Raw genomic sequence first — 21,808 nt, 5'->3', positions numbered from 1 at the left:
AGTTTGTTGTAATTATGAACATGTTACCAAATCAAGAACACTTTTTTTTCCCAGTACACGTTTATTATGTTGGTAATTAAACTAGTGGTAATCAGAAACACAGTAGAGGACAGAAGTTGCATTCATGAACACTCTAGTAATGTTGCAAAAGGTAGAAGCTGATGACCGCCATGAACCAGATTTGAAGAGGTGAGTGGAGGTTGCCCTTTCTACAGTCTTCCTCACTAGTCATGCACCACATTTTGCACTCCATTATTCCCTCAAACACTATGATTATGGAATTTAACTTGGATGACAAAACAGAGTTCACAGACTTCAATTTCCGTGATTTTTTTTTTCTTTATATGGAAACAAATGCGCCCTTAACGATGCGTGTTCTAAGAATATTCACATTTCTTGCAGAGTGGGAAGATAAGGATGCATCACATGGTGAAGTCTGAGAATAATGCAAACGTGCACTCAGCATTCATGGTCATTTGCCATCTTCCCACTGTCTGGATTGGACATTGTACAATATGCATAATAAAGTATACTTACATATAATACATTGTTTTTATTAACAGCAGGTGTGACTGGTTATGCTGAATGTCTGCATTATTACTGTATATGTGGAATGTATTATCCTAGGAAGCTCTTATGTGTTATTAGTACCACTGACCCTTTTAATAGATTCAAACAGTTCAGAAGAAAAAGTCGGTCCACTTGTTTTTGCTGTTTATCTGTATAGGAGGAAGGAGGCTTGGCCAAGGTCCAGATGTGGAGTATCTGGGGAAATCTAGCATGCTGCTCTGTCTTCCTCACTTTGTCATCATCAGGATATCACGTCAATAGGACACCTTCCTCTCTACATTGCCCTGGCATTACATCAGTTCTTTCCTTCTCTGCTCTGACTGGTTTATTAGTACACAGATTCATGCTGGTATGGGGTCATAGACGCCATCTGTTCCCTTCAGATTTTCTGCCCAAATCTAAGACCAACTGGAGTTACCCTTAAAGGGAACACACAGTAATCCTATCATGACATTCTCTTCCAAACCCTCTCCTTTGCCCGATGTTAGATTTCTTTTTTACAGCTGGGCTTGCTGCCAAACCTCCTAAAAAGGGCTCATGGGCATCTGTCCAATATGCAAGTTTAGTCTTTAAGACAGCAAGTTCACAGTATCAAACAGAAGAATGCCTGCCCAGTTCAGATGCTGTTAAGATACATTTGTTTTTCTTATTTTCAGTGATTTTGCACTGTAGAGAAATTGGGTGGAAACTGAGTGAAGCACTGAGTCATGGATTTTTCCTCTTGTCTGACATGTTTCTAGTAGTAGTCTTCATAGTTCTTGGGGTTGAGGCAGTAGAGAATGGCCCCTCCAAATGAGAAGATGGTGGATCCCCAGGCCAGCCCGTAGCCCCAGTTGAACTCATGGTACACCCTCAGACTGACTGTTTCTATGAACTTAATGGGGAACAGGACCAAGCTGCACACCTGAAGCACCACTGCAAAGGAAAAAGAGAATGCACGAAGGGTAAAATGAACATGATGATCTCTTGTGGAGAGATAGACTCAACAGCAAACAATGACCATCAGGCTGAAATTGGACAGAGAAGAATTTATGGCACTGTAACCCTGCAGGGACACTTGAAATAATGAAGGCCTTGACTCTTTCCTTTCAGCATGTTTTTTTTTTGTTTTTTTGTTTTTTTTTAAGCCATTCAGCCATTGTTTTGTATTTTTGGACGATCCTTCATCTCTTCAATGCTTCCAATAAGACAAAATCTTTTTACACACCTGCAGACAACAGCATTACAGCCACGGGCTTGTAGCAGCGACTCCTCGAGCCGAAGCACAGGGAGATCAGTGCCACGAGGAAGGAGATCAGGGTGAGGGCTGCTCCCCCCACCAACAGGGCGAGGGTGGCGATCTGCCAGTCTGGGACAAACATAGGGAAAGAGAGGAGGGAGTGGGAAGGGAGGAAAACCATGAAATCACATTAAGACATAGTGACATAGGTAGCTTAAACCTCTGGAGAGCTGTGTCAGTTCTGCTTACTGGAGTGAGGAGGGTGAAAAGAGACAAAAGGAGAAGGAAGAAAAGACCGCAGAATAGGTCACATGCCATAGTGGTTAGCTAAAATAACAATGCAATGCTCAATCTCACACAAGAGAAAAACTACCAATCCAGCACAGCTTGTGGTGAACTACCGCAATGTAAACACAAATTATTTGTGGTTTAGAGGCTGGGAGAACAGCATACTCTGGGAAACTGCTGTTGTCTCGTGATGTTTTCATGTGAGCCACAGGAGATCAATGGCCAGTAGCAAATGAAGAATGTGAACCATGCAGCGAACAACCCCTCGATCTAAGCACAGCACTTTCTGCCTGACAAGAAACAAACACATGCTCGGTTGCGCATGGATTTCAGCAGTTCAGTAATGGATCCCAGTGCAGCAAAAAGGCAAAGTGATTCTGTGAGGTGGCTCAGATAATGAGTATCCCTCTGTCTCTGGCTGATGCCAGCTCAGCAGCATTCTCAGCATTTCATTGAGATTCACTCCAAAAACACTCAACTGGAAATAACTGCTGTCTGAGTCTCACTTTTTATCCATGATGGAGTCCCAAAGTGGAAACAAAGCGTTTGTCAAATTCAGAGAAACTTTATACTTGAGCTTTTATTTGTTTGCTTTGTGCCAAAACAACATTGTTAGAGTTTTATTAACTTTGGGATACAAACTGGGGGCTGTTTAAAGTTACATTATGTTATTGTTTAGAGATTAAGGGGTCTCTTTCTTAGCTTTACTGTGTACTTGCGGAAACAGGAGGTCTATATGTAAACAGGCAAAGGATATTATGGGGAGGAATTTGATTACACAGGAGGAAATCATTTAAAGTACAGTGGGTGGAGAAAAAAACAAACATTACAGGGTAAAAGGGATCTTACTTCGTATACGTCAAATAAAAAGACTTTGGCTTGATTCTTTTTGTGCTTAGTAAAAAGGGGTATTGCCAAGAAAATTTCCTTTCTACTCAGGCAGACAATCATCACAACATTCACCAGGAGTGAGGAAGTGACAGGACGTAAGCTGCTTAAAAGACAGTTCCCACTCTTATTGGAGAGAAACTTTATTTCAGAGGCCAAGCAGCTAAAGTATAAACAAACATCAACTATTTCTGACCAAATTTGGTTCAGGATTTAGAGTTTATAAATGGGTCCTGTCACCACAGGATGTTGGAAAGAGCCCACAATAAGCAGAGCACCCGTTCCCTCCATCTTACACAACATGAGCCCCCCCCCCCCCCCCCCCCCCCAAAAAAAAGTCTCCTCCACTGCTTCTCAGCAGTCAAGGTTATAGTGACTTGACCTGCAGTTGTCACAGTTCATCCCTGCTTGGATATCTTCAGCCCAGCCAGTCTGCTGAAAGCTTTATCAGTGTACTTGTGAAACAGCAGGAAGCAGAAAGTCTTCTCATCTCTGATCTGTACGCTGTGCGAGAAACACAGCCAGAGTTACAGTGCTTAAAGGCTATAATGAGCAGGAAGCGCCAAACTATTAATCTGAGCTCCGCGTGATGACAGATGGAAAAGGAGATACAGAACACAAGATCCAATCTGAGCATTAATTATGTTTCCCCTGTGTGCACGTTGGGGGCTGTTGAAGTGGTTATCAAAAAAAAACCTTCAGGGCCCCGTTTCAGTCTTGTTGTCTAAGACAACAGTGGAAGATCTGTGTCACAGAAGTGCCCCGAGTATCTCTCTCTCTTGTTGTCACACACACTCAGCCTCACTGTCTCAGGGCAGAAGGATGGAGAATTGTTTGAGTTCTCCACCACCCCTGTAAAGTGTCCAACACTGAGCTATGACCATCCACAGGAAGAAGATCAGCTCCCAAAAATGAGACTGCTGTGGCATCATTAATGAGCTCCACCATCACAGCTTCTTACCGAGATGGACTGTTTCACACACTGGCGCCACATTCGTCCCCTCATCTCACACCACCCTGGAATCAACACACACTGCTGTTACATGACTACTCCACATTCCAAACCTGGTGTTGATTCTGTACCTTTTAAACTTGACCTCCGACCTCACCTAAGTATCTGTATGTGTGTGTCAGAACGAGCAACAGCAATTAGGTAACATAGAGATCTTTTATGTATTTTAAACATAACAAAGCAGTCCCTCGTGTCTACTTTCTAACTCACGGTTCATATAGTTGCCTATTCTAGCAGAATCACACACACAAGGAGATCAAGTTCAAATGCATCTAAAGTGACCAGCTGCTGTTTCAAACTAACAGGATTTATTTCATGCCCAGAGCGTGACACTGAGGAAGAATATTGGGGGGTTGAAGGGAGAGAGATAGACGGGGGGCAGAAACTGATTACTGGGATTCAAATCAATAAGCCTAGCCAAGCACAAGCCTGAGGAAATGGGAAGTTCGCTGTGTGCATTTACTGTGGTATGCTGCTGCTGAGAGCTGACATGCAGACTGCATGTCTTTATATGGCACCAAAGTGGACACTGTCTGCACTGACAGACACTAACAGAGGTGGAAAGGGGCCCAATGTGACCCACAGATGCTCATCTCAGACAGAAAGAAAACATTTTGTCAAACTAACAAAAACAAAATTCACTACACGACATGCAGAAGGCCAGGGGGCAGCAAAATAAAAAAATGTATTCATCCCTAAACAGGAGGGAAAAAGGCATAAAAGGCAAAGACATATGACAGGATAAGCTGATGTAAGCTTTAACTACATTTATATTTGTTTAGAAACTGGGTTTAAGGAAGGGTGATAAAATACCTCTTAGGCTATTTATGTTATCATAGGTGTACACAAGAAAGCCAATAATTCCTGCGTGTTCAAATAACGTTGTAAATTGTATGTCCATGCAGCCTAATACAGAAATAACACAAACTGTGGCCTAAAACACTTTAATCTGCTATTACAATAAACATTATTCAGGGCTGGTTGCAATAAGGCATCACTTTTAATGTTAAGTTACGGTTGTTAGTAGATATAATTTTATGCATACAGAAAAAGCTCAATGAGTGGACTCCATCAGAAAAGATCTTTAATAGAGAAAACCAGCATTTTTGAAGTGGTTCAATTGTTTCCTTGGTAACTAATCTCCAGGCATCTGGATCTCTGGGGAACCCTGTGTTTGGAGTTGCCTTTGCTCCTTGGCCGGTGAAGAAACCCACACAAAGGCTCATTTTGTAGGCAACAAAAGGCCAAGTGAAACCCCAGCTGGACCGCTCCTGACCAGGCAAAATTCCCACATCATTCTGCGGTGCACTTGGTAAATGTTTCAGGAAAGAAAAGTTAACAAGCCTCGACAGAAACCTAAAGTCTGCCTTACTTATAAGACTTTGAGACTCAGGGATAAACTTTAATTTCTGTAATCGATTATTTCCCAATTGGAGTGCAGCCCATTGTTCACTATCTTATTTTGTGCAGAAAAGTTCTGCAGTTTAAATTAACCAACCAATTGCTAATTATAAAGTAATTAACATTTAGCACTCTCCTGGGTGATATTTTATAATTCTCACCCTCAGAACAGATTGGTTCAGGAGTGCACTGTCTGCAGGGACCCTTTGTTACCCCTGAGCGTTGTGTATCTCACTTTCATTTGAATATGAATAGAGACGTCTGCCTGCACCCAAAATTCTGCTATTTTAAGGGTGAAACATACACAAAACCTAGTTTAAAACCTTGGCACATCTACCCATCATAAGCGTTGGCAGTCACATGAGCGTCTTTCTCACCGGTGGCCAGCGAGCTGTTGCAGGACCACTCCTCGGAGCTGACGGGCTTCCAGCAAGACACCCACAGGGACAGGTAGTACTGGTCATCCGCCGTGACCCACGCTTGGCTCAGCATGGCCCCGACATCCAGGCATAGGGCGAGAAAGACACATACGAGTCCCACCAACTTCAGAGGCGTCAGCGCCGACACCCGGACCTCCTCTGTCCCGGTCACGGATGAAGCCATAGCCCAAAGTGTCTCACTCACACTCACTCAAAAACAAAATGACGGTAGGTGGAGGGGGAAAAACAACAAAAAACAACACATGTGTAACTCTCAGTCGTCCCTCCCCTCCAACCACAAAACTAAAGTAAAGTGTGGGTGGTGGCTCCCCTTTCCGGTGTCTGCGCGACGTGAGTAGCGGGATGGGGAGCCGCCGCTCATTCAGTCCTGACTGGAGGACGCCGCTGTCGGTGCCGCCTCTGTGGGGCCACCAGCGCTCTGCTGACGGGACCGAGCTGCAGATCACTGAAATAACACGGTGCTGCACCTGCTGGGTCCTAGTGCCGCGAACAAGTCTCCGTCTCCGTCTGCCCTGAGTGCATTTTCGGTTTGACTTACTGATGTCTCTTTGATTTAATAAATACCACATTGTTTATTCATTTTATACAACAACACTATGTATACACAGGCATAAATATGTAAATAGAAGTGCTGGCATATGAAGGTACCTTCATACTGCCAGCAGAATGAATGCTGTAAGTAGCCTTGTTCCTTTAAAATGTTTAAAGTTAAGTTTTCTCTCTTTATTATATTATATTTATTAATTATCATACGTGGGTTGCTTAAGTAGCCTAAACGTGATAGTAATGAGAGTAATGCCAAATAATAATGTCAAATATTAATACTTCAAATTCAAGAGACACAGCTGAGAAACTCTTTCCCTCCAACAATTTCCCATTGGACACCATAAAGTTAAATTTAACAAAGTGGGGTCTGGAGACCCCATTGGTCATTAAAAGATTTTCAGGAAGCCTACCAATTGTAAGTTAATTCAGTAATAAAATATAAGCTTGTCTTTAACAAACCAAGTCCAAATGGGATTTATAATTTTGGTTCAAGAGAATAACTCACGCATCTTAGGCAAGATGGAGAGTTTGATGGGGTGATTCAGCGGCTGTGCATGCTCCCCTTGAGCCATCAGCACAGCTGTGGATGGAGAATAGGGTAACCGAGGTAGCAAGGAAGCCAAAAACTACAGAAACGAAAAAGGGAAAAAAAAGGACAGCAGAGGACGCCAAAGAGGCAGGGTGGCACTGTCTCATGTCGTTTAATTGTTTTAATTTCTCCTCAACTATAGTACTCAGCACTGTTCTGGCTGTTGGTTTGATTTGATCTGCATTTCAAACAGAATTAAGAATGTTATTAATATTATTGGTATTGTTATGAAAAGAAATGGAAAATGGAGTGATGAATGCATTAAAGGCAAAGTAGTGGTTTAACATAATAATAATAATAACAACAATAATAATAATAATAATAAAAAGAAAAACAACTCTTTGACCATTGAAGCCAGCAGCCAAACCAGCAACTTTATAATTCCCAGACCACTGCTCCACTTAGTGAGCCACAGCCTATGTTTATTTTTGGGTTCTTTATCTACAGATATGCATCCAATAATAATCAGCGGTACTGATAATGTGCTCTCAGAACTTAGGAATTGACCTTGGTCCTGTAGAGCATGACAATCAAGATAATTAGTTACAAAAAAACAAGCACATCAAAAGTCAGGCATTTATAGATCAAATTTAGATAAAAGTAAGAAGGCATCCATAAAAATATTTGAGATCTCATGATATGAAATCCTCGTGTCTGAGTAGAACAAATTTGAGAAGTGAAAGTTTTTCCATTTGTACTGCATGAAGTGATTCAGATTTGGTATCAAATATTGATTAGTTTCCTCCAAAAAACATAATTGTAATGTTTATTTATTTATTTTAGTTTCTATACATTAGTTTCTGTGAGTCGTAAAAAAAAATTGACATTTTTGTGGTCCAAAAAAGCAGAAATTCAATGTAACTAATGGGTTTGCTGCTGGGTTCTGTAGAAGAAATATCACACTTATGTAGGATATTGGCAAACACACAGCCCTCAAGGATGAAAATATCTATTAAAAACATAAAAAATCTGCTTAAAAAGAAGTCATTTATCATCAATCTGCATTCTTCTGTGGTACACATCTCAAATCGCTTTCCCTTCGATTTCTTTATGCAATGCTTTAACACCCCGTTTTCTAATTCAAACACACACATACACCCATCCTGTGAGGGAAGCTTACACAGCTCATTGCTTTCTTAATTGAACTCAGATAATTCTTTGTCTTCAGGGAAGAATCTCAGAATTAATTCATATTGATTAACCCACTTGTGCACACACGAACACACACAGACAGATTTTTTTTTTCCAGAAAAGAAACTTCCTATTATAGTCAGAAAATAAAATAATTCAACATATGTGTCAGTTTGTTGATTTTCTATAAGTTGAAAGTTACTATATGTTTTTCTGAGAGACTGACCTAAAGAAAATATTGATCATCAAACAAATGTGAGTGTTTGTGTGTGTTTATGTTTGTGCACATCTCATTTGCACTGATTCTATACCCATCAGTGATGACGTTATGAGACTGCCACTAGGAACAGTTGACCTTCACTCCTGTGAGACACTTCACACTAATGTGCTGCAGTGGAGCTGCCACACAAATATTTGATTGCATGTATCAGGCGCAAATGTCAACATTTTGATTGAAATACTTAAACTGAGTAACACAGAAGACTGAACAAATGCTCAATGATGTGAAAACAAATTGGAATATTCTCTTCCTCTGCCAGCACTAATTGAAAAAATGTAATGATATGAACAAAAACAAAATTAAAGCAGAGGAAGGGAAACATCAGGCAAATGAATTGTTTTCTTTTTCAGTGAATGTATTTTCGTTTTTAATTTTGACATGTATTTCACATTAGTGGGTTACAGATAGAGTTTTCATTTTAAAATGTTTGCTTGGTCTTTTTTTCCACAGAATTTCAGTTTTTATTATCTGATACACGAAGATGTTGCACTGACCTTACTGAAGAGGTTAATACTAGAAGCTAAAATGGCAAACATGATTACTGTGCTGTGTTCACGGTTGAATTAAACTACTAAAAATATAGAATCACAGCTTGATACTTTTAGGAATGCACTTCCCAGCAGTTGCAAGATAAGCTCTGCAGGATGGACTCTTGTTTTTGAACATTTCTCTCTTTTCTTTCAATTTACACCATTTTTTTAAACTCAGATTGAGATCGGGACTATTTATTGGTTATGTCATTGAGTTGATATGTTTGCCATGAAGAAACATTTAAGAGCACTGTTCTCTGTGGAGACATCATCCTAAAAAAATAGCTCAGCATCACCAAACCTGATTTTGATAGATGCAATGCGACAAGTATCCAAGATTTCAATGTACATGTGCATTGTAGACGTAGATGTAGATGTCTAATGACTGCCAACCATCTCCTCTGGTCCTTTACCTGATATAAGCCCCATATTATAATTAATGGACATGTAACCTCATTGTCTTCTGTTTAGCTGATAGTGATGGTTTAAATTTGGCTTCAGTTTAGTCACAATTTTACTATTCTTTCTTTTTTCTTTTCTCTCCAGTGTATTTTTACCTTGAATGTTCTTTTGTCATGCTTTTAAATCTTCCTGTCATGATCTTGGTTTATGTTCTTGGTTCATGTGTTTGGTTTTTGTCCTGTTTTTGTTTTTTGTTGTTGGGTTTTGGGTTTCAGTGTCATGTTCTCTGTTTTTTGGTTTCTGCTTGTTAGTTCACCTGGTCTGATTGTTCATTTACTTCACCTGTGTCTAGTTTGTCCTTTTTTGTATTGAAGTCAATGGGTTTCAGCTCTTCCTTGCCAGTTCATTGCTTTCTGTTTGTGACTTCTGTTGCCATAGATGCGTGTCATGTCATGCCAGAGTTTTCGCCACTGGAGTCTTTTTGTAAGTCTGCCTCCTCCTGTCTCGTCTGCCTGCCCTTGGGTCCTCATGTCCATAGTACTCCTACCACTTCCTTAGATTACCTGTGTTTCCCTTTTCCCTTTTACAACCTTCCCATTTTTGTTTGTACTTGCTCCAATCATTAGACACAGCTTACTGGGACCAAGAAACATCTTTACCACACTCTGTGTTGAATGATCTTCTGGAGTTTTTATGATCTATTCCTATTCTACAGTCATTTAGCAGATGCTCTTATCCAAAGCGACTTCCATTTAAAAGTAAGAACACAAACTAGAATTCAAACAAATTTGTTCCAATGGTTTTATCGATGGCTCCCCTTGCGAGAGAATTAATATACAATTAATAATTAAACAAATAAATGGTATTTATTTAATACAATACATGGTTCTTTGAAAAAATCTCTCATAGCCTGTGATAGCTTAACTTTTTTTTTTTTAAATTGACTTCTATTTATTAGTACCTTACTTTATAACAACGTATTTACATGGACTATTTAAATTCCGCTACATTCAGCAGTAGTTATTGTGTGCCATCGGAAGTTATTTGGCCAGTCTCCATCAATGTGTTTGACTCAAGACTGTTTCTTTAATTCTGGTAAATGGGCCGTTCAGGGGCCGCTCAGGGACCGCTGTGGCAAAACAGGGCTGTGCGCCTGCGCACTGGGCATTGCAATTTTTTTCGTGCAACGGTGAGGACGAGCAGGGACTGCTTATGCACATTTCGGGGACGATAAAAACAAGGTAAGCTGAAGCGGTATACTTAATGTCTGTTGAAAGCGATGGTTTCGACACGAAGTGAAGCTTGTATCGAAAATCTCTCATTCGACCTCTCTCTGAGGAGGGCCGTCAGCTTAAATCTTCTGTCGGTCATTAAAACGCATCCAAAACTGGAGGCGCACTGATCCTACAAATCATCCTTGCTTGTCCATACATTGAGCACTAACTACTTGCAACAAGCTAACCGACACGCAGGCACACGAACGAGAATAAGCCGCTTATTGGAGCCCAGAAAACAATGTTGCTTCCCGTCTTCTTTCTGGTTATTGTAACGGGGCGGCGGCGCTTTGTTTAGGATGTTTCCGCTACTCGTTATCTATTTCGGTCAACCGCGAGCAGGATTCCGGTGACACATTCATGAGTGTAACACGGAGCAGCAGTCGCCATTGGTCACTGTCAGTTTAGTCGAGAATTTCTCATGTTAACACAACGAACGACGCCCTTTAACTGCTGGCTGTGGAGAAATGTGGGTGTCAAAATATTGAATTCTGGTACGTAGAAGCATTGTGTCAGTTTTAACTGTAAATGCCTGGTTAATGTGATGACTCAATCTACACTATCTCCTCAGTATTTCGTAAGTTTTTGGGATTTACATATGTTTCTTACAAGTCTCAACTTATCCAATTAATTACTCAACTAGGGTGTAACTGAGAGGAGTTTTGGTTATTATGTGTATCATTTAAAGGTCTAAAGCTGTGCATTAATGTTTGTTTTGGCTTTCTACAGATAATTCAGCCCAAACACACTGGCAGGAATCATGGGAAGTAAGTTTATTTACTGTACTCATGGCTTAAGCCCACAGGCTAACAATCACATGAACTTAATCACTGTTAAATGTGATATGAAATCCTTGTAATGCTCCCACACAAATTTGCTACTGGAATGTGACCTCTTTTTATTGTTCTGTTAAAAACAACCAATCCTTTTTCTTTTTGACATTTCAATGGAGAAGTCCTGTTTTTGCTTTTTGTGTCTTTGTCTCAACTTGTTTTGATCACATCCCTCAAAAGTGCGAGTCATACAGATGTCATGACTTGTTAATTAAGAGCGTAATGCATCCATCACTCCAGGGTATGTTGTGTGGTGTAAAGAGTTTCTGTTGGGACTTTTTTTTTTTTTCATTTTCTTGATGTGTGCAACAGAAGTGCTCTGAACTTCATTCCACTTTCTCTTATGTGGCACAGGGATGGATGCCCAAATCAAAAGAGCTTTTGTTTTTGTTTGTTTTTTTTTTTTTTTTTTTTTTTTAGAAATGTGGGCCTCTGGTGCTGCCTTTGTTTTAGTCCCCACCCTCTCTCTGCCCCTTTTTGTCTCATTTTCCATACACCAACTCTTTGCTTCACTTCCTCCCTCACACTGTTCCACTTACTGACTTGTCTCCTACTTTCATTCTTTCTCATTTTCTTGTCTCTGCCAGTTTCCATGTTGCATTTTTGTCTCAGACTTCTCTGTTTTGTATCCATTCCCTCATTCTGTCCTTGTCTTTGTTCATGTTCCCATCTCCCCACTCAGCTTGTCTCCTGTTGCTCTTTTCACAGTGTTCCTGCCAGCAGATGCAGCCCATTCGGTGCTGAGGCGGCTGCGGAGGGCAAACTTCATGCTGGAGGAGATGAAACCGGGTAATATCCAGAGGGAGTGCCGAGAGGAGATCTGTACCTATGAGGAGGCCCGTGAAGCTTTTGAAAATGAAGAGAAGACTGTAAGGAGACGAGACGCATCAAATCAAACTTATTTTTTTCTCTCCTGATATCTAGACACAGAGAAGCAGAAAATGCATCAAAACACATGCTTTTCGGTGTGTAAGAACAAATAAAGTTGTGATATCTTTACATAAATATCAACTCCAGCAGCTAGTTGTTCACATCAAGCAGTGACATCCAGGGCTGAAATATTAAACCAACACTGAAGTCCCAGAAACTGAAGTTCCTTGAATGGCACCTGAGTTTGGCTCTGAAAGGGATTAAATTCCCCTCCACTCCCTTATCAAATTTCCCAGCTTTATGGCACTGAAAACATGTTTACTGTCTGACAAAAGGGTCATGATTGTAATAAGGCTTAAAGGTAGGCATTTTTTAGGCCGGGGTTCTTTTGAGCAATAGTTGGCTATCCTGTGGACATGCATAGTGTATTTTTAGGTTTCTCACCCAGATCTATTCCTTTTTTTTTTTTTTTGGCTCCAAAAATCCTAGATAGTGATGGCCTAATCAGCAATGTTAGTCTACTAACCAGTATCTGTACAAAATCTCAGTTAATCTGGAGGCTGTTTCTGAAAGGACGTCAATCTAGAGCCTAAATCCACCATTTGATATTACTGCTGCTGGGAACACACCTCCCACTTGTTTTGTATGTGTTTTTTTTTTTTTTTTTTTTTTTTTTTTAAACATCCCCGTGAAATGATATTATGGTGGATTCTTTTGTGTAACAGTGAAATCTCAGAACAAGAGAAGCAGTTTGTGGAATGTGGGTGTTTTTTTTTTTTTTTTTTTTTCTTTTCCAAGTGATTTTATCAGCAGGAAGAACAGCCCAGTGTATGCTAGAGGGGGGGGGGGCATATTTGTAAAACTATTGTGAGACCAAAGAACAAAGTCACGTAGTTGGGTGTGCACAATTGTGTGGTTTCTTTGTTTGCTTGTTGTCTACTTCCTTTTGTGTTGCAGTGAGTGATCCAGATAGTGGCCAGTGTGTGCACTGAATCATCATAGAAATAGATTAGTCAATTAGATTAGTTTTGACATGACGTATGTTTGTGTTCTGACTCTGCAGAAGCGGTTCTGGGAAGAATATGTGAGAGAAAGCAGTCCATCTGGAGGCTTGGAGACGGTCATTGGCGGAGTCCACTCTCTTTACCTGATTGTGCCATTGCTGGTGATTTTGTTAGTCATCGCTGTCGTCGCTATCACCGTGTGGCGCTGCCACTCCCGTAAGCGCTCACAGCACAGCCCCAGCCTGGGACACTCGCATCACAGTCGAGTTTTATCAGTGGTCTCCATGGACCAGTGGGGGAGGGATTACCACCACGGTGACCATTCAGAACTCAGCGTCCACAGCAGCCCAGCCTATCCAGGCTCTGGGATTACAATAGGGAGAGGAAGCACAGGAGACCCACCACCATCTTATGAGGAGGCTGTGGGTCATACAGATGTCCAGATAGAAACAGAGCCCCCTCCACAGTATGAGGATATAGTGAACACCAGCTCTACCAGAATCAGCGGTGGTCCCGGGAAGTAAAGGTGTCTTAATTACCACCAAAACAGAAGTCCTAACCAACACTAAGACCATCTTATTGTTAAGCAGTGCTACTACTGCGGTATCGCCAACCTTCCCCTTTCAACACACAACAAAAACACTCCTTAACTGTCAGGTCAGTGGACTAATGCAGTCTTTGGTGGTGCCAGCTCAGAAATTTGCACTAATCTTTCATCACTGAGGTAAGATGATGGCAAGGAGGAAGTGATACTGCAATACCAAAACCAGTCATGACCTCTGCATTTCCTTAAGATGCATCGATGTTATCAGGCTGTAGGAGATTATTTTAGTCAGCCAACATGACAAATACTGCATGTGGTGTGATGGAAAAATGGTTTTACAGAATTAAGAACAGCCATTCTAAGTGTATACAGGGGTTGGATTGATTTATTGAAGATTAGTGCCAACATTTATATCTTCTTGGAACATCTGATGTTTTGTACATATTTTAATATCTTTAATTTCAGCCACATTGTCATGTTTGTTTTTCAATTTAAAAATTTTTTATATTGCAATGAATGCCCAAGCTGCTTAAATCTGCAATAATTCATGTGGAACCAGCAAGCGGTATATACATTCCAAAAATTAGTCAGAATTTGGCACAGTTTTATGACCATCTGACCCACATTTAGTTTTTAGTAATTAGGTCTGATTTAGTTAGCCATCCTCTTCAAGAAAGTGTGAAAAACTTTCAGCAATCCTTTAAGCTCTTTGCTGAATTGTGAAAAGACAAAACAATCGGTGAAGACTTGCAGAGCTGAGTGCACCTGTGTGATCCTTTTTATATGAATATCATCTGATTATTTTTTAGCAAACATGTGTAATGCAGGTTTAAACAGTTGTTTCTAAACTAAATGCATTAGTCCAACTTCATTATGCTTGAGAATATTCTTGAAATTGAGAAACCATCAGCTGTTAAAAGGGGACATGGTGTGTATATGTGTGTATCTATGGTTAAATGCATGCAGCCCGGCCTGTACAGGTAAGGTTGGAACTCTGTCTGCACTATTTGTTGACGGTCAGGACTTGGTGGTCCATGTCAGAGCCTGCTTTAACTGTGAACCCTTCTTCCCTCCCTTATTCCCCTTTATGTAAATGTAACACCCGGTGATGATTTGAACTTTATGGTGTGACGCTTTGATGAGTTGTGCAGTGACTTACACAGGAACGTGTGGTAGAAAGCAGCAGACACAGAAGCTTTAGGAAAAGAGATATCAAGGTGATGGTTCTGTATTAAAATTCACTATGGATAAACTCCATGTTTAGCATGTGCAATTTGCCTCTATACTGTATACGTGTATATATTGTATGTTTGAAAGTTAATGAGTTTTTTTTTTTTTTTTTTTTACTGCATAGGAATTCAGTGGATGCATTGATAACAAATGTAACTGTACTACAGTAGGTTGTGAACAAATGAAGGCACTTTGTGTTAAAGCTTAAAATAAGTTTAATGTGTAGAAGGACAGTCTGGTTTTATGTCATCAGCACCACTTTGAGCAAAATTATGTAATTTACTGGAAAAAAAAGTGCTCATCAATATGCAGTTTTGCTGTATACACTACAAAACCAAAAACACCTGTCAAATCCTCTGACGCTGATAAATGTAACATATTTCCTGTCTGAACCTCAGACTTTGAGCACTGATTACTGCTGTATTTGTGTCTGAGTTGACCTGTTAACCTCAGCACTTGCTATGACACTGAACAGAGCTGTGCTGGTAGAGGTAGTCACTTTGGTTAGGTCAGTTGTTGTACTGCTACTTACACAAAGCCCTGTTTCTACAATGCCTTATCACACAAAATGTTATATAACATTAAATGCAAGGGAACTTATTATAGAACCCTGACTTGTGGAAAAGCTTGAATTAACATTTATAATAAAACATTTAAAATGTGCTGCGTGTTTTTCATTCCATTCAGACTAGCTTGTTTTTGTGTTTTCTAAGCATTGAAATTTTCCATAGTTCCTACTGTTAAGACTTCCATGGAGATCTTTTACAAATAACACAATTGAAGGCTGGATTCACTCTTGAAATGTAATCGGATATGACGGACCACAGAGATTCAGAAGAGAGGAAATGTTTCTTTCTGCTGAACTGCTGGAACAAGAAGGAATATTGTACTAATAAAGTGAAAAATGGATAAAAAGATGTTAACGAGTCCTAATCCTGAAAACAGCTGCAGCTTTGATAAATTTCGTGTTTCGGTGGACACATGACCCATGGCTCAGATTTATTTACATTGGAACGTGATCCAAAATACAAGTATTGTTTACCCCTGTTCAAAGGAGAAGGTCAACCACCAACCAATAAATGTGGCTCAAGAGAGAAATGAATGCTTGCTTTGTAGCTATGATGTTAGGAAGAAACCAAACAATGTTTCGATCAGGCACAAAATTTAATTTATTAATGGACACACACATTGGCTCAGTTTCTTTGTTTTCCCCTTTAGTTCATTAAAAATGAGATTAAGAGTAAAACTCTGACAGCTTCAAGTACAGCTTGTCTCCTTTCTCCGAGGCAAAAAAGCCCAGAAAAAAAACATGCAAACGCTTGCTAATAGGAGCAATTTATCAGAGGGAGAGGCCCTAAAAGCAGGTCACCTGTGAAGTTGAATTATTTGGTCTTTACTCTGCTGGATGGTGACATGGGACAGATCTCACTTCGTAACAACGCAGCGTAATCATCTTAAAAATCTGGTAAAATTTGAGAAGTCTGATTTGACTAAACATAGCAAGTATGAAAGAACAAAGAAGAACCAGCACAAATTACAGCTTCAAACAATTGTGATGCAACATGATATTAAAGTAATTATGGTGTTAAATGAAGACTTGGCCAAACAAGTTTACAAAATACAATCAAGATTTCCTGGACGTTTTGTCTGTATTGACATGTAAACCTGTGAGCATCACGCTCAAACCCACTCCTTAGGGTTCTGTAACACCTCCAGCATCTCAGCCTCCTTGGTACCTTTGGCAGGCTCATGCATGTACTCCCACCTGAGGGATGAAAGGTGAGTCTGTTACTAAGCAACACAGGCAGCTGATAATGGCCACAAGGGAACAGGGAGGAGTTAGTTTACCTGGCAGTGAGTGGCAGGGACATGAGGATGCTCTCAATTCTGGAGCCAGGAGTGGCAAGACCAAACTTCACTCCCCTGTCATACACCAGGTTGAACTCCACATATCTACAACACATGCAGAAAAAAAACGCCAAATACCAACTGTTTAAATTTGTTTATCATTTTCATTTTGCCTCCAACTAAGCATTTTGTCTCTACAATGTTTTTTTATTAGACAATATAAAAATAGTAACTCCACACATCATAAAAAAAACCCATCAGATTAAAAACAAACTCATTTCTGTCCCACTGCTATTTGTAGCCAATACTGTCATAAGTATCCAAACTTGTATATAAATTTGGTTCATTCATCACAAAACAACATACTGATGAGAAAGCCTTTCCCTTTCAGGAGCTACAAAGCAACATAAAGAAGCACAGGCAGTGATGGTTAAAACTAGTCATTTCAAATGAGTTTCTTTTTGTTTAGGACATGATATGACAGATATCACATTATATTTGTACTTCCTGATGTTTCTGTCTGATCTTCCCAACCTCTGATGTGAGTGATATGAAGCGGATTCAATTTATTTTTTACTTGAAAATAAAAAAATGGAACTTTTCCTCCTCAATCTAATATCACTATTCTAATGTTGTTCATTTTATATATTTATTTAGGTACAGTAATAATAAACTATTGTTTATCGACTTTAAAAAAAACTAAAAAAAAAAAAAAGTTTCCTTGTTGAGGCTGACACAACTCACAGACATAAAGTTGAGCCCATGCTTTCATTTGTAAATCTGCAATATTTTCACACAGTCTGCAAAGTTTAACGCAGTTCAAACATGAAACAGGATTCATTGGGTCCACTCCTTTTTTCTGCACTGGCACATGAGATCAGTAAAAGTGATGACAAGCATCGAGGGAGGAGTATGTCGCTCAAAATGGAGGGGAAGTTATGGAGGGGAAGTTATGACACAAAAAACAATCCAAAAAAATGACAATGCGTTCTGTAATGAAACACATTCAGCTGGGACAATAACTTTATTCAACCATTTATTTCGATCTTGTTGTTGACATCAAAACAACCAAACTGTGTATCATCCATGTGATTGAGGTAGATGCATATGCTGCTTGCACCTCTGGATTTGACCAGAGCATCTGGCATTTACACTGGCTGATAACCCATTTAAATGGCTTCTAATCCACCTTCCCTCCTACTTCATCTTAACTGACATCTTATCAGTGTGTGAGTTTCTAACTCCCAGCTGCACTTCCTCCCATTCATAAACTAGCCCCTTAGCTCATTCTCCAACAAGATGACTCCCCACTGAGGCATTAAGCTCTGCCAGGATCTGCACTGGCTTTGGACCACACAAACACTGGATGGAGTCCAAGAGTAGGTCTGCAGCTTGGCTGAACAAACAATGAGATCAGAGTAATTAAAAGCATGAAAGATGGACAGTTTTGCTCATGTGCCCTGAACTTTTCTAGGCATTACCTGCAGGAGCTGCGAGAACGCATCTCAGTCAGTGAAACTACACTGAACAGACTTTATCGAACCAAGTAAAGAGTGTATGAGATGCCTGTCTGCTCAAGAGTGAATAAAGCATTTAACGACGCAGAGAATTCTCAGTGAACCAAGACTGGTGGAAAAATTCAGAAATATAAGATAGGACGCTGTTGTTTGTCAAGTTAAAAATAAGCTGCATTACATTAGATTACTATTATTAGAGTACTTCTCATTTAAAAAGAGCCCCTGACACAGAACTCTTTGTCATGCAGAAAACATTTGGTGTAAAAACTGAGCTAAACTAGCAGGTCAGATTACTAAAAAAAAAAAAAGAAGTCGCTGAACTAAATTATGCATTTGTCATTTGTGGTGCGTTTTCAACTCACCTTCCTCGTCGTACCTGCTGCCAGTCCTTCTCCTCATCAGTAAAGGAGTCATTGAGATGTTTGTAGACAATGGGAAGGTAACAAGGGACCACAGTGCGAGCACAGCTCTTAACAAAATCAAACACATCCTCCTTATTCGGGGAATCAAGGTCATCAAAGAAGATTCCTCCTATCCCACGTGTCTCCCCTCTGTGGCGGACATAGAAGTATCTGTCACACCTGGATGCCACAAGAATTGAAAAGTTACTCACTTCAAGTCAAGCCATATATGTAATAGAGAAAACAGGGAAATATCCCCACAGAGGCAGATGACTTCCTACAAGCACCTGTACAGTTCAGCCCCAGGTCAAAATGTACCCATCTTATCTACCTCGTCAAGAAGACAGGAACATTTCTCAAAATGAAAACCTTATTTTTCTTTAATCTAAATTTAAATTAAGTCTACAACATCTCTTCAAATTACGAGCAAAGCTGATAAACCACACCCATCCTGTCCACACTGGTCATTTACTGACATTCAACGGTTTTTGTACATCTGCAGATTTTCAGTGGACTTGTTCTTATCACTACTCAACAGTGAGGATACACCCATTGTAATGTGCACACACACAAATACAAAGAAATAAGGCCTATGGATGCATACGTGCAGCTCTGCACACATACACACACACAAACACAAACTTATCTCTGCAGTTAGACAGACAGGACTGATGTAATGGTACCATTTCTTGAATTCGGGGTAATACTGTGGGTGGTGCTTGTCACAGGCCTCCTTCAGGGTGTTGTGGAAGTGAAATGCATCGTCTTTATCAATATAAACTGGGGTCAGGTCTGTTCCTCCACCAAACCACCACTGCTTAGTGCCTGCATTACGAACAAAAGACACACAAGGACCAGTAAGAAAGAAACAAGGGTTATCATTCATCAACATACTCAATAGTGTCACTGATGCCAAGACACAACAGCTGTCATAAAGGGCTGACACTTACCATCCTCCTCTTCAATCTCAAAGTATCTGTAGTTGAAGTGCACAGTTGGTATGTGGGGGTTTTTCGGGTGAATAACAGAGCTGACACCCATGGCACAAAACGGTAGCTTTCCTTAAAGAAACACACAATGTAAAGGATTAAGCATAGATGTAGCCAAGTCATCCTTAAACCTCAATTAGAGTATGTTTAATAAGCTACTATTCAAATGTACCTTTATCATTAGATGTGCTAGATAAAAGGACAATAAAGTTTGCAATATGCAGCTGTGTACACAGGTTACAATTCTCTGTTCAACAGCAATGTCAAACTTTGAGCACAACTCACCATCTTTGCCTTTGAGGACTTTTCCTCTGCTCCTCATCTGCTTAGCTGCCTCCTCAGTCAGGTTCCCAAATACCACTGACACATTGACCCCAGCCTTCTCAAACACCTTTCCACCCTGCATTACACAGCTGATGCCCCCACCACCTAACAGAATTGCAGGGTAAACAAACAAAAACATAAATGAATTAATTAAAAACATGAAATATTGTGTTTTGTGTTCTAGTAGTTAAACCTAGTAACTATACATGGCTTTATTGCCTGGTTGAATTTAAAACTAAAATTCTTACCAATAAGAGCTTGCAGTAACACAAATACTTCACATAGTAAGGTTAGAATGAAATTAGAGGTGTTAAGCCGCACACTGAATTAATGTGAGAGCATCTCACCTTCCTTCCTCTCCCACCGGTCCACTTTGAACGTCCCACCGTCCACCTTCTGCAGGGCTTTACAAAACTCGGCCTGTGTCTCCATTATCAGCATCTCCATCTTGGTACTCATCTCCTCCTTTCTCCCCTGCAGGACACTGATGTCGGTCACCGGTGGAGACATGAACTCGCGGCATCTCTCCACGATGTCGCCCTCCTGCTCCTGATTCTGGGAGACCTTAGTTGCCATCTCTGCACGCTGAAAGTGGTTAGCGTTGGCCAAAAATCCCGCTACGGCCGCAGCTGCCGTCACCGCTGCGGCTCCACTTAGCGCCAGGGCTCCCCTCCTGGTTTGTCCAGATGCAGATCTGCCTGCGGTCCCATGGGACATGAACCGCAAGCTGGTGCCCCTGGAAAACCATCTTGTTTCCGGGAGCAAAGTCGATGATGGGCCAGGAGTAGAGGATAACAACCCCGAGTCTATTGCACTAGCAAGACCCTTTAAATGGGAACTGAAACATCGCCTCGTGGTAGTTTGAGTCGTTCTAACCGAATAAAAGACAATAGTTGCCATTTTTAAGAGAAAGGCCAGCTTCCTTGTCAGTGCGTGGCAGCCGTGACTAGTTAGAATTTAGACGCAACATTATCAGAAGTTATGTCTACGTGCTATCAGTCGTGTTTTAAAAGTCAGCTAAAGGGGCGTGTTGTTTCTTGGTACTGATAGGAAAATATGGGAAATGTAGTTCTAAGTTAGTCATAAAGCGGAAAACACAGCGGTTCAAGCCAATAGGAAACTTCAAGAACCAGAGTGCAGTGCGCCTAAACACGAACCTTGTATTCAAGGACTTTTTCATGTGGTCCTTGATTTACGTTTATTATTACAAACAAATGCAATGACTTCTGTTTTTCACATTATCATCTTCATATTTCTTATGAATAAATTCATGCTGTGAATCATGGTTTGAAATGTAACCCCTTCCCTAGTGAAATAGTTAACGTATTTTACGTAATTTAATCTACTTCTGTGTGAAATAATAATAATAATAATAATAATAATAATAATAATAATAATAATAATAATAATAAATACTTGATTTATGCTAGTGCAATTGCAATTGATATTAAAAAATACACTGTAATGTTAAAACGCAATTTACACAGACACATTTTAAATGACAAAATGTTTCAGAACTAATTAAATAACTGTTAATTTAACGATGCAAACCCGTAAATAACGTCTCTTCAAGAAAAGAGTAATCTTTTTAACACTTGTATGATATTTCAAAATATAGTAATTTTATTGTCACGTTTTCATAAAGTCTGGAAAATCCTCCAAGAGTACAAAAGAAACC

The 21,808-nt window shown here is 40.1% G+C and overlaps 3 protein-coding genes across 5 annotated transcripts; 1 reads left to right on the top strand and 2 right to left on the bottom strand.

The window, feature by feature from the left end:
• Positions 1 to 50: 50 nt before the first annotated feature.
• Positions 51 to 6,228, bottom strand: tmem47 (transmembrane protein 47). Its single transcript, XM_042005970.1, has 3 exons — positions 5,756 to 6,228; positions 1,778 to 1,918; positions 51 to 1,485 (listed from the first exon to the last, which is right to left on the bottom strand). Exons 1-3 carry the CDS (start codon positions 5,979 to 5,981, stop codon positions 1,307 to 1,309), a joined length of 546 nt encoding a protein of 181 aa, XP_041861904.1. The 5' UTR covers positions 5,982 to 6,228; the 3' UTR covers positions 51 to 1,306.
• Positions 6,229 to 9,700: 3,472 nt separating this feature from the next.
• On the top strand, positions 9,701 to 15,715 carry prrg1 (proline rich Gla (G-carboxyglutamic acid) 1). Of its 3 annotated transcripts, XM_042006128.1 has the most exons (5): positions 9,717 to 9,779; positions 10,440 to 10,537; positions 11,300 to 11,337; positions 12,112 to 12,272; positions 13,337 to 15,715. In XM_042006128.1, exons 3-5 carry the CDS (start codon positions 11,331 to 11,333, stop codon positions 13,799 to 13,801), a joined length of 633 nt encoding a protein of 210 aa, XP_041862062.1. In that variant the 5' UTR covers positions 9,717 to 9,779; positions 10,440 to 10,537; positions 11,300 to 11,330; the 3' UTR covers positions 13,802 to 15,715. The 3 variants fall into 3 exon arrangements, with proteins under 3 accessions (XP_041862063.1, XP_041862062.1, XP_041862065.1); XM_042006129.1 differs by lacking the exon at positions 10,440 to 10,537 and having other exon boundaries at positions 9,701 to 9,779; XM_042006131.1 differs by lacking the exons at positions 9,717 to 9,779; positions 10,440 to 10,537 and adding an exon at positions 10,633 to 11,039.
• Positions 15,716 to 16,200: 485 nt separating this feature from the next.
• On the bottom strand, positions 16,201 to 21,145 carry cpox (coproporphyrinogen oxidase). Its single transcript, XM_042006127.1, has 7 exons — positions 20,478 to 21,145; positions 20,092 to 20,235; positions 19,768 to 19,878; positions 19,501 to 19,642; positions 18,779 to 18,997; positions 16,900 to 17,004; positions 16,201 to 16,816 (listed from the first exon to the last, which is right to left on the bottom strand). The coding sequence occupies exons 1-7, from the start codon at positions 21,028 to 21,030 to the stop codon at positions 16,732 to 16,734; spliced, it is 1,359 nt and encodes a 452-aa protein (XP_041862061.1). The 5' UTR covers positions 21,031 to 21,145; the 3' UTR covers positions 16,201 to 16,731.
• Between the last annotated feature and the right edge of the window lie 663 nt (positions 21,146 to 21,808).

Source organism: Melanotaenia boesemani, chromosome 14 (genome assembly GCF_017639745.1).
Source record: "Melanotaenia boesemani isolate fMelBoe1 chromosome 14, fMelBoe1.pri, whole genome shotgun sequence".
NCBI classification, from domain to species: domain Eukaryota; kingdom Metazoa; phylum Chordata; class Actinopteri; order Atheriniformes; family Melanotaeniidae; genus Melanotaenia; species Melanotaenia boesemani.
Note: the sequence above shows the minus strand (reverse complement) of the source record. Positions and strands in the feature narration are given on the sequence as shown.